At 38.4% G+C, this 16,853-nt stretch overlaps 1 protein-coding gene across 1 annotated transcript in view; it reads right to left on the bottom strand.

Moving 5' to 3' along the window:
* LOC125483706 (protein SIX6OS1-like) overlaps positions 1-15,756 on the bottom strand; it is a 49,528-nt gene extending 33,772 nt beyond the window's left edge. The window contains exons 1-4 of the mRNA XM_048600072.1: positions 15,671-15,756; positions 7,558-7,614; positions 7,385-7,441; positions 2,491-2,617 (exon numbers count right to left, since the gene is read on the bottom strand). Coding sequence (XP_048456029.1) covers positions 2,491-2,617; positions 7,385-7,441; positions 7,558-7,609 — 236 coding nt within the window. The 5' untranslated portion in view covers positions 7,610-7,614; positions 15,671-15,756. The remainder of the gene's footprint in view (positions 1-2,490; positions 2,618-7,384; positions 7,442-7,557; positions 7,615-15,670) is intronic.
* Between the last annotated feature and the right edge of the window lie 1,097 nt (positions 15,757-16,853).

Below are 16,853 nucleotides of genomic sequence, written 5' to 3'. Positions count from 1 at the left end.
CGTGGTTGTTGGGGGTCAGTCATCCCAGCTCCAGCACATCTCTGCAGAAGTTCCTCAGGGTCGTATCCTAGACCCAAAAATCTTCAGCTGCTTCAGCAATGACTTCCCCTCCATCATAACACAGAAGTGGGAATGTTCACCAATGATTGCACAATGCTCAGTACCATTCAGACTCTCCTCAGATACTGAACTAGTCCACTTTCAAATGTAACTGCGTCTGGACAATATCCAGACCTGGGCTGAAAATGGATGGAATACTCCCCATTTACCTGGATGGGTGCAACTCCAATAACACTCAACAAGCTTGACACCGTCCAAGACAAAGCAGCCCGCTTGATTGGCACTACTTCCACAAGCATCCACCGCCTCCACCACCGATGCTCATGAGCAGCAAAGTGTACTCTCCACAAAATAGCACTGCAGTAATTCACACCAGCACCTTTCAAATCCATGGCCACTTCCATCTAGATGGACAAGAGCAGCAGCTACACAAGAACACCATCACCTTCACGTTCCCCTCCAAGCCACTGACCACCCTGACTTGAAAATATATTGTCGTTCCTTCACTGTTGCTGGGTCAAAATCCTGGAATTCCCTCCTTAATGGCATTGTGGTTCAAAAAGGCAGCTCACCACTATCTTCTGAAGGGCAGCTAGGGATGGGCGTTAAATGCTGGCTAGCCAGTGACACTCACACCCTACAAATGGCAAGATCACACCCTATGGTGAGCTGGACTGTTAACAAATTGTTTAACAAGCAATAATGATTGTTAACGGGGAACACACTAGTTAGTTTCACCATACCACTTCAGAAAAGTGTAATAAGATATGGCCAGATTATGTCAATTTAAAGATTAGCTTGTCAAACATCTTTCCTGATTTTATCATTCATTTCACCATAGCCCACACCATTTGGAGCCTAGTAAAATTCCACCCAAATTGTCTAATTTGCTATCACGTTGTTTTTAATTAATTCACTCATGGGATGCGAGCATTACCGGCTAGGCCACTGACTGTTCTCCATATTTGCCCTTGAGAAGGTCTTGGTGAACTGCTTTCTTGAACCACTGCGGTTCATGTGCTGTAGGTAGGCCCACAATGCCATTAGTGAGGGCATTCCAGGAATTTGACCCAGCAACACTGAAAGTTGCAAGATTTACTTCCAAATCATGATGGTGAATGACTTGGAGGGAAATTTGAAGTGATGCTGTTCCCATGTGTCTGCTGCCCTCGTCATTGTGAGTGGAAATGGTTGTTGTTTTGGAAGGCGCTGTCTAAGCAATTTTGGTGAATTTCTGAAATGCACCTCATAGATGGTACACACTGATACAACTCAGCATCAGTGGGGCAAGGAGTTGATGTTTTAAGATGTGGTACCAATCAAGTGGGCTGTTTTGTCCTGGATGGTGTCAAGCTTCTTGAGTGTTGTTGGAGTTTGTACTCATCCACGCAACTGGGCAGTGTTCCATCACATTCTTGACTCGTATCTTGTAGACGGTGGACAGGACTGGAGAGTCAGAAGATGAATTATTTACTGCAGCATTCCTAACCTCTGATCTGCTCTAGTAACCACAGCATTTTAAGAATCATTAATATTTAATATTTGGACTTATCAAAGTTAGAATTTTGGTACCCTGTCCAACTAAAACAAAACAAAATAATATGGAAACACCAACATTACAAAAAAGTCAGAAAGCCTGGTAAGCATGGACAGAAAGGACTGTTCATTCTAAGTAGTTCAATGTTTTCAACTAGAAATGAGATATCAATCCAATGTTGCTTTGATTATTAAACTCAAAGTTAAATTTGTGTTAAGTTTACACAGTCCATTGTTTATTTATCAAGGACAGTTTTGAAATTGTGCACTAATGGTGGGTTGTCAACCACTAAATTATCAGGAAATTATGATCACATTTTAAGAGCAGAAAATTAGTATAAGCATGCAATTGGGCAGATAGATGTTCCTCCCGTTGGGTGCGATTTCTTGATGGGAGGATGCATCTGTAAAACGGATAGTGTAGTTTCATATTTAATGTTACTTACATCCCATATTGTGTGATGTATGAACCACAAATTACTAGTAAATCAATCTAAAATATTTGTGATATGTAGTAGTCACATTATTTATCAGTCCTGCAAAATGAATGCCCTCAGCAATTAGACATCAGCAATGAGCAACCACTGGGAGAACTAAACTGAGTAAAACCACTACTAAATTAATAACCTGTGGCATATAAAATAGATTATGTATGCAGGACTTTTTCAGATTGGTGATGTAGTTTTCAACTTAATCTGGTTAATCTGTTGTCTAATGTAAAATTGGATTTCATTTGAACTTTTCAGATTGTTTCTATGTAACTTCTTCTACCCTCATATGCTCCACAAACAATTAGGCACTCATTGCTCCATGTGTAATTCACTACTGGAGAGGTTTGGATGCTAAACCTGAATCAGCAGTAATTGTTTAATTTTAATTAAACAAAATCCTTACACTTTAAAATTATCCATGGTATGTGCACTTATCCTCTGCATTCGATTAATTTCATCATCAAAATGGCTAAGTTTCACATGTAGTTCATCAATCTGTTGTCTCTTTTTTGCAACAGTTGCTGAATATACTGGAAAACACATAAAACGCATGAAAGTATCAAAATCTGATCTTTTAGTTCTAAATTTAGTCAGAAATAGAACAAAGTCTATTTTCATTTATAATGTGGATACCAAAACACACTATTTAGTACAGGCACAATTTTAAGGCATTAATTGTTCACACAACAATCTCAATTGGTGGTGGGATGTGAAAGCTGTTCACGAGCCTTCTCACCATATGTTTAACTGGGCAATGACAGGAAGGCAAAGATGTCACCACCCAACACTCTCTCGCCCAATTAAATGCTTTCTTGCCATCAAATCGGCCATGAGAAGACCATTAAATTTCATTCAAAATTCTTCTGCTGTGGTACTTTCTTCTGAATTACTGTCAACAGTAGAAAGTGACATTAAAAGGTATTCATAGTTACATTCTTCAAACAAAACAATTCCAGACTTAGAACAAATATAACTGAAGTCATTGTGTTATCACCCATCAAGTTCATTCCCAACTTCCTCACAACTCCTTCCAATCAAGTTTTTCCAACACTACCACAGGGCTCTTATTAAATTCACAAATAATATTCTTTGTCAGTATAATGGTGGTAAACTATCTTTTTTTGTCTTTCTCAAATTATTGGCACAAATGACTATTATTCCTCTATTTTTGCATTCAATTCCCCCTTGTATTTCACAATAATTTTCGATTAGCTTTCCTAATTACTTGTTTTATCTTTTGGGATTCTAGCACTTACACCCAGATCCTTCTGCATCTCAGAGGTATGCAATCTCACACCATTTTGACAATATTTCCTTTTTCATTCTTCCTACTGGAACAGCCAATTTTACATTTTCTACATTATACTCGATTTGCCAGTTCTTTGCTCACTCACTAAATCTATCTATGTCCATTTGTATGTCTTCTTTGCAGCTTACTTGCCTAAGTATCTTTTTGCCAATAGAAAATTTAGCAACAATATCTTCTGTCCATTCACCCAAATCATGTATATAAATTGTTGAGGCCCCAGCATTGATCCATGTGGTAAACTACTCACTACATCTTGCCTACCAGAAAATGATCCATTTATGAGTACTCTCTGTTTCATTTAGACAATCTTCTATCCATGCCAATATTTTAACACCTTGACCTTGTGTCTTCCACAATAACCTTGTATGTGGTACCTGTTCAAATGTATTCAGGAAATCCAAGGGCAGTCCATTCACTAGCTCTCTTTCATTTATAGAACATGTTACTTCCTCAAAGAATAGTATCAGATTGAAAAAAAAAGCAAAGATTGGTGGTAAACCAGAGGGCAGAAAGAAGTTTAAAAGCCAACAAAATATGATGAATAAAAAAAAGGAAGAAATAAACTATTAGGGTAAGCCAGCAAGTAATGTACAAATGGACAGCAAGAGCTTCTTTAACTATAATAAAAGAAAAGAGGGGCTAAAGTGAACAGAGGATCCTTGGAGAATGATACTGGGTAAATAAGGAGGAGCAGGTAAATGGCAGAGAATTGAATAAATGCTTTACATTAATCTTCACAGTAGACAATACATATAGCATTCAAATATACCAAATAATCAAGGGCAAAGTGGTGGGGAGAAATAAATACAATAACTATTACCAGAGAAAAAATACTAGAGAAGCCTTTAGGGCTAAAGGCCAAAAGGTCCACTGGACCTGATGGGTTATGAACTAGGATATTAAAGGAAGTAGTTCCTCAAGTAGTGAATGCACTAGTAGTAATCTTCCAAGAATCCTTAGATGCTGGAAAAGTCTCAGTGGTAAGAAAACTACCAATGTTGCACCCTTGTTCAAAAAATGGAGAAAGCCAAAAAAAAATAACTATAAGCTTAAAATCTGTCATTGGGAACAATGTTATGATTTCTTTTATGTAATAGCAGAACATATAGAAATAGCATAATCAAACAGAGTCAGCATTGCTTCATGAAGGGGAAATAATGCCTGACAAATTATTAAAACTCTTTGGAGTTGTAACAAGCAGGATAGATAAAAGGGAACTAGTAGATATATCTAGATTTTTTAAAAAGTGTTTGATATTATGCTACACATAAGGATATTTACTAAGATACCTAATAGTACAATTCCATGGCATTGGGGCAGTTTGTTCTTATATTAGCATGGACAGAGGATTGACTATCTAACAGAAGACAGAGAGTTGGGATATGGGTTTTTTTTCAGGAAGGCAACCTGCAACCAGTGGAGTGCCACAGGGATCAGTGCTGAGGCCATAATTATTTGTAGTGTTTATCAATGTCTTGGATGATGGAAGTGAATGTCCAGTTGCTAAGTTTATAGATGACATATTGTGAGGGTGACACAAAGAGTCTATGGAGGGAGATAGATACCCCACCTTGAGTGGCATGGTGGCTCAGTGATTAGCACTGCTACCTCACAGCGCCAGGGACCCGGTTTCGATTCCAGCCTTAGGTAACTGAGTGGTGTTTCCGCCGGTTGCTCTGGTTTCGTCCCACAGTCAAAGATGTGCAGACTAAGTGGATTGCCCATGCTAAATTGACCATAGTGTTCAGGGATGTGTAGGCTAGGTGTGTTAGCCATGGGAAATGCAGGGTTAGGGTAGGGGGTGGGTCTGGGTAGGATGCTCTTCAGTCTGTGTGGACTTATTGGGCTGAATGGCCTCTTTCCACACTGTGGGAATTCTATGATAAAAGTGTGGACAAAACTTTTAAGATGGAATATATTGTGAGGTTATGTACTTCAGCAGGAAGAACAGAAGAGGTGAATATTATTTAAATAGAGAGAAGCTACAGAAAGCTGCACAGAGGGATTTGACAGTCCTTCTGCGTGATTCACAAAAAGCTAACTTTCAAGTTCAGTGGGTAACTCGGGAATTCAAATGGGCTGTTTGCTTTTATTTTAAAGGGAATGGAGTGTAAAAATAGGGAAGTCTTGCTAAAATTATACAAGCCACTAGTTCTCCACACACAGAACACTCTCATTATCAAAGGAAATAAATACTGGCATTGAAAGCAAACCAGATAAATTTCACTAGATTAATTCTGGGTAAGGAGCGATTATTTTATGAGGAGGGGTTCAGTAGGTTGGGTTTGCACCGAACAAAGTTTAGCAGAATGAAATGAGACTTTATTGAAGCACATAAGGTTCCTTGGGGACTTAACAGGGTAGATGCAGAAAGTTGCTTCCTCTTCTGTGAGAGTCTAGGACCAGAGTGCACAATCCCAGGGCAATGGTTGTCCATTTAAGACAGAGATGAGAAGTTTCCTTTCTCAGACGCTACCGAATTTGTGGAATTCTTTATAACAGAAAGCTGTTAAGGCTGGATCATTAAGAGTATCCAAAGCAGAAATAAATGGATTTTTAATCAGTAAAAGAATCAAAGGTTATGTGGAAAAGGCAGGAAAGTAGAGTTAAGGATTATTAGATCAGCCACAATCTAATTGAACCACATGGAAAACCTGATGGGTCAAATTACTTACTTCTACTCCTACATCTTATGGTAGCTCCAATAAATTGATTAAACATGACTTCTCCTTCACAAAACCATGGTGACTGCCTAAGTAACTTGAACTCTAAGTGCCCTGCTATAATGTCTTCAATAATAGCATCTAACATTTTTGCTATGACAGTTGTTAAGCTAACTCGACTGTTGTTTCCCTGTTTCTGTCTCTCTCCCTTTTTGAATAAAGGAGTTATATTCACTACTTTCACATTCTAATGGAATGTTCCCCAAATCAAGGGGATGTTGGAAAATTAAAACCAATGTTTCAACTATCTCATTAACCACTTATTTTCAAACCCTACAATGCATTCAATCAGGACCCAAGGATTTGTCAGCCTGCAGTTCCAACAATTTGCTCAGTACCACTTCCTTGGTGATTATAATTTTCTTGAGATTCTCTCTTCCTTCCATTTACTGATTTATGGCTATTTCTGGGACATTACAGTGATGATCAAACAGTAAAGTCACCATAGTTCTAGAAGACCATAGAGATACTCTCTCATTAAAGAGAGACTATTGGTGGTGGCTTGACCTGAGGGTCACCATGCCTCAGATGAGGGTAAAGGTCGATAGGTGAGGCCTTCATGGTAATACATGTTCAATTGATCTGCCATTACCTTATTTTTCATTATTAATCCCCACAACACACTTTCTACAGGCCAACGTTCACTTTGTTTTGACTTGTTTTTTTTTAAAATGTCTTTAGAAACACTTACTACATGTTTGCACATTTCAAGATAGCCCTCTCTCAAACTTTAATTTAGTCAATCTTGTTTTTTTTTCATTTTCTGACCAATCTTCTGACCTGCTACCCATCTTTGCAAATTTACATTTTTTTAAACAATCTTTAACTTTTTTAGATAACCACAGACTTTGGAACTTTCTTTCTCGTCAGAATATTTCTGCGTATTTTGAAAAATCTCCTTAAGCATCTTCCACTGGATTTCTATTAATCTTTTGCTTAACCTAATTTGTCAGTTCACTTTAGCCAGCTCAGCTTCCATGCCCTCACAATTGCTCTCATTTAAGTTTATTTTATTTCAGTTTGAGTTTACTTCAGTGAAGTGGACTTATTCATCCCTCCCTCAATCTGGGTAAGGATTGGGATGGCCACATGTTATATTTTACATTGTCCCTTGTCTTCATACCAACCAGTAGGTGAATGTAAAATCCCCCTTCTTATTCCAATTCAGCAAGGCTACACAGCATGAACTTCAACACAAAAAAGTTATCATTACAATACACTTCATTTTTATTGATTGAGTGTATAAGACAGGAAAGAATACATACTGTGAATCTGCTGCTTAACTTCTTTTTGCAATTGTGTACCCTGGTCCACCTGAAATACTAGCAAATTTACATAAATAAGAATGTTTAAAATTATATTTCAAAATACTAATTATGAATAACATTATAAACCTTCAGCATAATAGCATTTTGTTTTGTCAGTTAAGTATTCTTACCTAATTTTAGTAAGATTTTATCCAGATTTGATAATTTATTGGTATTTTCCATCTTTCCTGAACAAGACAAAACGAAATCAATTTGACATCTCTCAGATAGTAAAAATCTCAAATATAATATCAACATATAAACAGAAAATGCTGTAAATGTACAGCAGTGCAAGTAGCATCTGTGTAGAGAGAAATAAAGTTTACATTTCAGATCAATGAACTTGCATTGGGACTGGAAGAATTGTATTATAGAGTTGAGTCACTATGAGTATCATAAAACATAAATTTCATACAAGTCTATCATGAGCTAAACATGCATCACCCCTTATCAATTACATTATTTGCAAATATGTGCTGTTGGAAAATTGATTATTATTGGTTGCCTTGATGTTGAGGTGCCAGTGTTGGACAAGGTCAGAAGTCAGACAACACCAGGTTATAATCTAACAGGTTTATTTGAATTCACAAGCTTTCATAGCACTGCCCCATGTTAGGTGACTTGATGAAGGGGCAACACACAAAAAGCTTGTGATTTCCAATAAGCCTGTTGGACTATAACCTGGTGTTGTCTGACTTCTGAGCTGGATGCCTTGAGGAGGACTTCTGGCACAGTAGGTAGACTCCTTGCTTCTCAGCCAGAAGCTTTGGCTTCAAATCCCACTCTAAGACTTGAAAACCAAGGAATGTGTTCCAGAGGTTGATGATCAACCTACTTCTTGCATCAAACTCCTACATTAATTAATCAAAATGGATTGCTCAGGCACTTCACAGGGAAGTTAAGCATCAACAACATGAGTATGGACTGAAATCACATATAGGGTGTCAGGTCGGGGGGATCACTCTATCCTTGCAAACCATTGTTCCATCTCCATTGTTGCTTTCCTCTCCAAAATGTTTAAACATGTTGACACTTCCCAAATTCATGCTCATCTTCCCCACAACTCCGTGTTTGAATCTCTTCATTTATGTTTTCATCCCTGAACTTGGCCTTTAGAAGTGAAAATGACATCCTTTATAAAATCACTTTAAATTACCCTTTCTCATCCTTCTCAACATATCAACACAGTTGACAACACAATCTTCTACCAAGCCTCTCCTCCATCATTAGCCCTTCCTTGATTCTATATCTACTTATAAGGGCAAAATTATCTACATAGACTTCTACTTCATTTTTGCACTATCAGCCACCAAGGATCTATCCTCTCCTAGTTCTTATTCATATGCTGCCATTCAGTAACATCATCCAAAAGAATATCATGTTCTACATGTACACTTATACTACTTTAACGCTAACTCGCGACTTCTACTCTGTCTGTATTGTCACATTACTTGTTCGATGCCAATAATCAAGTTTATGTTCCTGCAGCTAGTACAAAGTACTAGGTTATCAGAAATTTCTCAAACCAAATAATGGGATGACTTAAGTACTCAGCTCTATTTGTAGCCACTGGCTCCTCTGTCTTCCTTGCCACCATCTAGTGTAAACCAGATGCATCATAAATTTGGCATTCTATTAGAGCCTGAGATGAGGTTGGTCCATCTCTAAAACTGCCTCCGCAAAACTGCATCGATCTCCATCCCTGACTAAACTGAAGTGTTGCTGAAACCCTCATCTATGCATCCCTGTTGTCTCTTGAGTTGACTAATCCAATGGTCTTTTGATTTGCGTCCTATTTTTTACTTTCTAAAAATTTGAACACATTCATAATGCCACTCCAAGCCCAATTCAGTCATCACCCCTGTTGACTTGCATTGGTTCCCAGTTTCACAAAACCTCCGTTTTAAAATTCTTATTGTTGCTTTCAATTTCTTCCAAGCCTTGCCCTTCCCAACATTTGTAATTTCTTCAAGCCCTACAAGTCTACACACCTCAACTGTAATCTTGGATACCCCTGATTTAATCACTCTATAGTTTATGGCTGTGTCTAGGCTTTAAGTTCTAGAAACTCTTCCATAAGCCTCTTCACCTATGTTTTCACTCTTATATTACTTTAAACCTTCTTAGTTGACCAAGCCTTTGATGTGCTGTCCAAAAATCCACAACTTTTGGTAGTAATGACAACTGAAATTGTAAGCATTTGCCTTTTTTGTTATTGTGAATCTGACACCAACTTCAATAGCATCTATTTACGAGCAGTTAAATTCTCAATCTCCAATGGAACAATCATAGCCTGTCCAACCCATTCTCATAAGACAACTCACTCATTCCACGTATCAATTTAGTAAATCTGAGATTGCCAATGGGTTTATGTTCTTCCTTCTGAAGGGATAGGTTGAGCAGCCAGTGAACTTGGTCCATATTTGTACCAACAACACAGGCAGAAAGAGAGATGAGGTCCTGCAAATGAAGTTCAGGAAGTTAGGTGGAAGGTGAAAGGCAGGACCTCGAGGGTTACAATCTCGGGATTACTTCCTGTGCCACAGGCCAGTCAGGCTAGGAACTGGAACCTAGTACAGCTAAATACTGGTTAAAGAGCTGGCATAGGAGGAACGACTTCAGGTAAGTGGATCATTGAGATGTCTTCCAGGGTATATGGGACCTGTACAGAAAGGACAGGTTGCAACTAAACTGGAGGGGCACCAATATCCTGGCAGGGAGGTTTGCCAGTGCTACTCAGAATGGTTTAAACTAGTGTCATGGGGCCAGAAACTGAAGTAGTAGGTCAGCAAGTAAAATAACCAAGGAGGGCCAATAAGACTAAGTGGAAGAACAGACAGAAGGAAGTTACTAAACATGGTGGGGCTAGTGTTCTGAAATGCAGTTGTTTCAATGCGAGGAACATGACAGGTAAGAGAGATGATCTTAGAGCTTGGATTAATACATATAACAATGCACCCCCATATCCCTTGATCCCTTTAGCCACAAAAGCTATATCTACCTTCTTCTTGAAAACATTGTTTTGGCCTCAAACACTTTCTATGGTACTGAATTCCATAGGCTCACCACCCTCTGGGTGATTTGATGGTGGGAAAAGCTGTTGGGTTTTGTGTAAAAATTAACATAATCCAACCAGGCTTTAGGGTTATTCTCCCACTTTCATTAGAGAGAATGAGACAGAGAAACACCTGGTAGTGGTTTAACCTGACAATCATCACACCTCAAGCAAGGGGAGAAGTTGAGAAACAGAGTCCTTCATGATAATCCCAGTCAGCATAGGAACTGAGCCCATGCTGTTGGCATCACTTACAAACATGAACTAAGCATTTTCTCTTTAATTCCTGCGTAGCCACAAAGTTCAGCTCACGTAATTTTCTTTTAAAGCGAAATTTTCAGCAATGCAACAACATGCCTCTGGAGCACCACCCTTGCACCATGAGCTCAATTTTTTTTCCTTGTTTATATCCAGAAGTGCTGTTACAAGTTGAGCATTTTGTTTGTGCCTCATCAAATGACCTATGGTATTTTCTCACCTATTAACCCTGTTCTTTGTTCTTTCACTACAGCAGCAGTCAAGAAGCATCTGGACGAATACATGAATAGGAAGGGAATAGAGGGCAATGGAAGGGCCAAATGTATCGGCTCGGCACGGCACAGGCTTGAAGAGCCAAAGGGCCTGTTCCTTGTTCACTAGTAACTAACCAATGTTCTCCAAATGATTAATTTACATGCAAAGCCCATTAAGGACAATGCAGACCATCAAAGGTGAGGGACAAGTAAGGAGAAGTGGAGGCAGACTCAGCACTTTTTTATATCCCGAAGTGCTTTTGTATATTACTGAACGTCTCTTTTTTCCCATCACCAAATCATTCATGGTATTTTTTCTCATTTATTAACCAGCACCCGTAAATCACCCATATTTTCATTAATTCATCAATTTTCTTGCAAAGCCCGTTAAGGGCAATGCAGACCATCAAAGGTGAGGGAGAGATAGGGTTGCGGGGGTGACAAACTTAGCTCTTAAATACAAAGTCCAATCACCTCACGACCTGATTTGTTTGAACCTTAAAGTGACCTGCATAGATGAAGAATTCGTAGAATGTTTTCAGGACAGTTTCTTAGATCAACATGTTCTGAAGTCTGCTAGAGAGCAAACTATACCAGACCTGGTAGTGTATAATTACATGAAATTAATTAATGATCTCCTAGTGAGGGCAGAAAGTATAATATGGATGAGTTTTGCATTCAGTTGAGTGAGAGAAGAGTCAGCCTGAGACTACTTTTTTAAAATTTAAATAAGAGTGATTATGAGACATGAAAGCAGATTTGGTTGAAGTGAACTGGCAAATTAGGTTAGAGCATAACCAAAACAGAAATTGCTGATAAAACACAGCAGATTTGGCAGTATCTGTGGGAAGAAAGCAGAGTTAACGCTTTGAGTCCGGTGACTCTTCATCTTCTCACCAGAACTGGTTAGAGCATAGGTCAATAGAGATACAGTAGCAGACATTTAAGGGGCTATTTTAGAATATACAAAATAGATACATTACAGAGAGTAAGAAATATTTCCAGGGACAGATCAAGCATTCATGGTTAACTTGCAATGTTATCGAACTTAAAGAAAAACAATATAATTGAGCAAAGACAGATGGCAAGTTAACAGATTTGACAGAATATCATAGAATCCCTATAGTGGAAGCAGGCTATTTGGCCCATTCTGATCCCCTGAAGGGCATACCATCCCTACAATCCTGCATTTCCCATGACTAATCCACCTAGCAATCACACTGTGGGCAATTTGGCTTGGCCAATCCACCTAACCTGCACATCTTTGGGCTGTAGGAGGAAACCCTCGCAGACACGGGGAGAATGTGCAAACTCCACGTAGACAGTCGCGCATAGCTAGAATCCAACCCAGGATCCTGGCACTAACAGTGCTAAACACTGAGCCAGCCTTATAAATATGAAACCAGTAAATGCCTAAAACATTAACAAAAAGGGAAAAATTAGTGTATAACGAAAGCTAGTCAGAAATATAAAGGACAGAGTTAACAAGGTGTGCATTGGTACGAAAGAAGGTACAATGGAGAACTAATTATGAAAAATGAGGAAATGGCAGATGAATTGAAAAAGATTTTATAGAGTCATAGGATCCCTACAGTCTGGAAGCAGGCCATCAGTCTTTACAATAGAAGAGACAAGTATCATCCCAGAAGTAATGATAAAGCAGGAAATGGAAGGGAGAGAGGAAGTCAGGAAAATCACAATCATCAGTGAAGTGCTACAGAACAGATTTTTGGATTTGTGGGCTGACAAGTGCCTGGGATCTGATAGACATTATGCTAGGATCTTATACATGAATTGATGAGTGAGATAGCTGATGAGTTGGTTTTAATTTTCCAAAATTCCCTAAGTTTCGGGGTGATTCATAAGATTGGAAAGTAGCTAATGTAACTTCTTAATCAAAAAAGGAGGGAGACTTAAAAAAGGAAACAACCAGCCAGTTAGTTTAATATCTGTCACAGGAAATACATTAGAAGGCATTTGATAAAATGCCACATCAGTTATTGTGGAGAATAAAAGCTCACGGTGTAACATATTGGCAGACAAAAAATGAGCTAGCTAACAAAGTAGACATAAATAGATAACTGTGTGATTGACAAGATGTAACAAATGCTGAGCCACAGGAATCAGTACTGGTACAATTTGTATAAATGACTTTGAAAAAGGAATGAAAAGTGTAGTTGCCAACTTTGCTGAGGACACAAAGATAGGTGGGAAAGTAAGTTGTGAACAGAACTCAAGGAGGTTACAAAAATATATTGATAGGTTAAGTAAATGGGCAAAGATGTTGCAAAAGAAGTATAATGTGGGAAAATATGAATTTGTCTCCTCTCCCCATTTCCGTAAAATTCTCATTGAAGCCACTTATTTGACCAAATTGTTGCTAATTCATCCTAATATCTTTTTCTTTTGACAAAGAGAAGCAGAGAAAAATAGGGAAAAGATACGACTGTGGAGGAATGGCGAAAGGGGAGTTGGTCAGGAGTGGAAGAAAGGGTTGAGGAATGAATGGAAGGAACCGGATTGGTGGAACATTGAGAGTAAGAAGTTAGACAGTGAGCAGTCAGAGGTGAGGATGAATGGAGGAGATGGAAATAGAGGACGGTGAGATCAGAGAGATAAATAGGGAGAGAATAAGTGAGGGAGGGGAAAACAATAATTGATTGATTTATCTTGGAGTTCTATACACCTTTACATTCCAGATATTCATCTGTAAAAACTGCCAGCAATCCAGGAAGAGAGCAATTTGGCATCAATAATAACAGAAGTGATGAATGGAGCAGAGTGATGGCAATAGAGCATTCTCATTGTTGATAATGGAGTAGATAATATAAAAAAAAAGTATGGTCATTTAATTATTAAGTAATCACAGGAAATGATTTAGTATCATGTGATGCAGCAGCCATGTTAGTTAGTCTGTAATAGTTACCACGTAGCAGCAGTAAGAAAAAGTAGTCCCCAAAGATCTGTGTTGAATCTATCTTCAGATTTGACTAAGCTCGTCCAGAAAGGGATAATATAAGATACACCACAATGTTATAAATATATTAAAAGGACATTGCTGAAACATCTTGTTGGATAGGGGAGGTAGTGGAAGAGAAAGGCATCCAATTTGAACAAAAATCAGCATCTAATGCAGGAATAGCAAAGGATCAGCCATAATCCTATGGAATGATAGTGCATGCTCAAAGCTCAAACAGCCTACTGCTGTTCCTACTTTTTACGGTCTTATGGTCAAAGGAGAAAAATATTATTGAGTTCCAAATTGCATACATTACCATAAATGAAAAATCTCTGCTAAAAGCATTTTGGGAAATGTAAGACTTGGGGAGGGGTTTGGTTTGTAGAGGATGTGGTGTAAAAATAAACTTTCCACAACAAAACTACAAGTAATTATCCACTGACTATCTACTGACCCACATCAGTATAGTATATGGGAGCTGTTAGTGTATTGGTGATGTCACTGAACCAGTGATCCATAACTCCAGATTAATGTCTTGGGGACATGGGGTTGATTCACATCACAGCAGATGGTGATATTTAAATTCCACTTTTAATAAAGCTGGTCTAATGGTGACCATGTAATCACTGTTGATTGTCATTAAAAACCCATTTAATTCACTAATATCCTACATGTGGATCCATTGTAGTTTACTCTGAATTGCTCGCTGGGTGATTAGGCATAGACAATTAATGCTGGCCCAGCCACTAATACCCCATCCCATGAAAAATGTGTAAGAAAATGGGGGAAAAGGCATGGAATTTCTATTCATGTTTAATGGGTGAATGTAATTGTAAAAGTTTAAGCAGAATTAAAAGTTCAATTCAATAACTATATCATATCGAATTGGATCAAGAAATACTTGTTCTGTCTAAAACTACAAGTATGTTTAGTCTCCGGGCAGGACACAATGAGAGAAACATAGACACAGAAGCAGGAATAAGCCATTCGGCTCTTTGAACCTTCCCCACCATTCAATATGATCAAGGCTAATCTATCTCGATGCCATTCTCCAATTTTCTCCCATTCCCCTTGATGCCTTTAAAATAAACAAAAATCACGATGACTTGACCTTCCCAGGCTTGGCAGTTAATTGATGAGTGAGAGGTTATTCAATAAAATTGATCTCAGAATCATTTACGAAATGAACAAAATGTTGTTTTGTTCAAAATTGACAAATAATAAACACAGGTCCACAGTTCACTGTCCGCTTTCTGGAATGTTATAAATGTTGTTATCCATGCAGTACTTTATAAATACAGTTATCGTCGATAGTTCCACCGGGCAGAACGGTTTTGTGTCTTGCACCCTGGTATGGAGTACAATGAAGAATATTGCGTTCACGCACCCTGATAGCACCTCATTCCCTTTTCTTTCCACTTTTAATCCTCGTCTTTTAAAATCTGCTTTTCCCTCTTGAGGGTTTTCTTCTCCGAATAAGTTTTCCACTAATTATACACATTGCAATGCACTCTCAAAGCGCTAAATAACCCTATCTGCACCCCCTGGGGATTAAATGAATAATTCCTTTGAACTGAGCAGTTGCTTCCTATGAATCTGGTTACAAATCACAAACATATTTCTAACATCGTGGCGCTACAAAATACACACACACACATTTTCTCTCTCCCTACAGTGGTGCAAAGATAACTTATTGCAATTGCTGTCAACCAACTCACTTTCAGCCTTCCTTGTGAATGGATGGAAGCTTCTCGAGGGTTGCGCACGGGCGGGCAAGTAGAATACGTTATCTCGCGCTATTCGAAGCCGTTAAACCTCGGCACGTGCATAGCCTCGCGGGCTGAATTCAAATCGCCGCGCGCCTAGCCTGTCTTCAGCTTTTGGACAGGTCACACTTCTTCAAGGGAAGGTAATACCGGGAGTGGGAATTTGTTAGCGTATTCAATATGATGACAACGTTTAAAACATGTAGAGAATGGCAGTCTGCAAATTTCTCTTTTTGTGCCGTACTAGAGTACAAAATATTCACTAAATTAAACAAAAATGCCTCAATTTGTTGTTTTATTAGAGACGTAGCATCCTTTTAAAAAGATTAATACTTCCCATTAAAATGCATGATCAAGGAATTGCATGATTTTGTGGATATTGCTAATACTAAACACTAATTTGATTCAAGGCTGTGTCAATATTGGCCCACAGGGTGATGATAAAATACATCTGTGGCATCCCTGTCAAAGTGATTGGGATTATCATTAGGGACATCTTCAATATTAGAAAAGAGAATAAACCAAACCATTAAAATTGCTGTTTAAAAGGAGGGAATCGCAATTTTAAGATAGAGATGACGAGAATGTTTTTTTCTCTCCCTTAACAGACAGATGAAGGCTTTGAAAATGTTTAAGGGATAGGTAGATAGATTCTTGATAAGCGGATGAAAGATCATTTCAGGTAGGTAGAAATATGGAGCAATCAGATCAGCTATGCTCTTATTGTATGGCTTGAGGAGCCAAAGAAATTTCTTATGCTCCCTATTTTAAATTTGTGTGTGGTACTGCAACAGTTAAGACAATATAAATGGACAGAAAGATAAGGAAGAAAACAAAAAATAATATTAAGTCAGAGTGTAATGGAATAATCCCCACCTGCCTAGATGAGTGCAGCTTCAACAACGATCAAAAAGCTTGACACCATCAAGGATAAAATGGCCTGCTTTATTGGCACCACATCCACAAACATCCATTCCCTTCACTACTGACCCTCAAGTGCAGCAGTGTGTACTATCTACTATATGCACTGCAGAAATTCACCAAAGATCCTTAGACAGCTCATTTCCAAATCCATGACCGTTTACATTTAGAAGGACAAGGGCAACAGATACATGGGAACACTAACACCTGCAAG

The sequence above is a fragment of the Rhincodon typus genome, chromosome 8 (genome assembly GCF_021869965.1).
Source record: "Rhincodon typus isolate 14 chromosome 8, sRhiTyp1.1, whole genome shotgun sequence".
Lineage (NCBI taxonomy): Eukaryota > Metazoa > Chordata > Chondrichthyes > Orectolobiformes > Rhincodontidae > Rhincodon > Rhincodon typus.
This window is presented reverse-complemented; position numbering and strand designations above follow the sequence as displayed.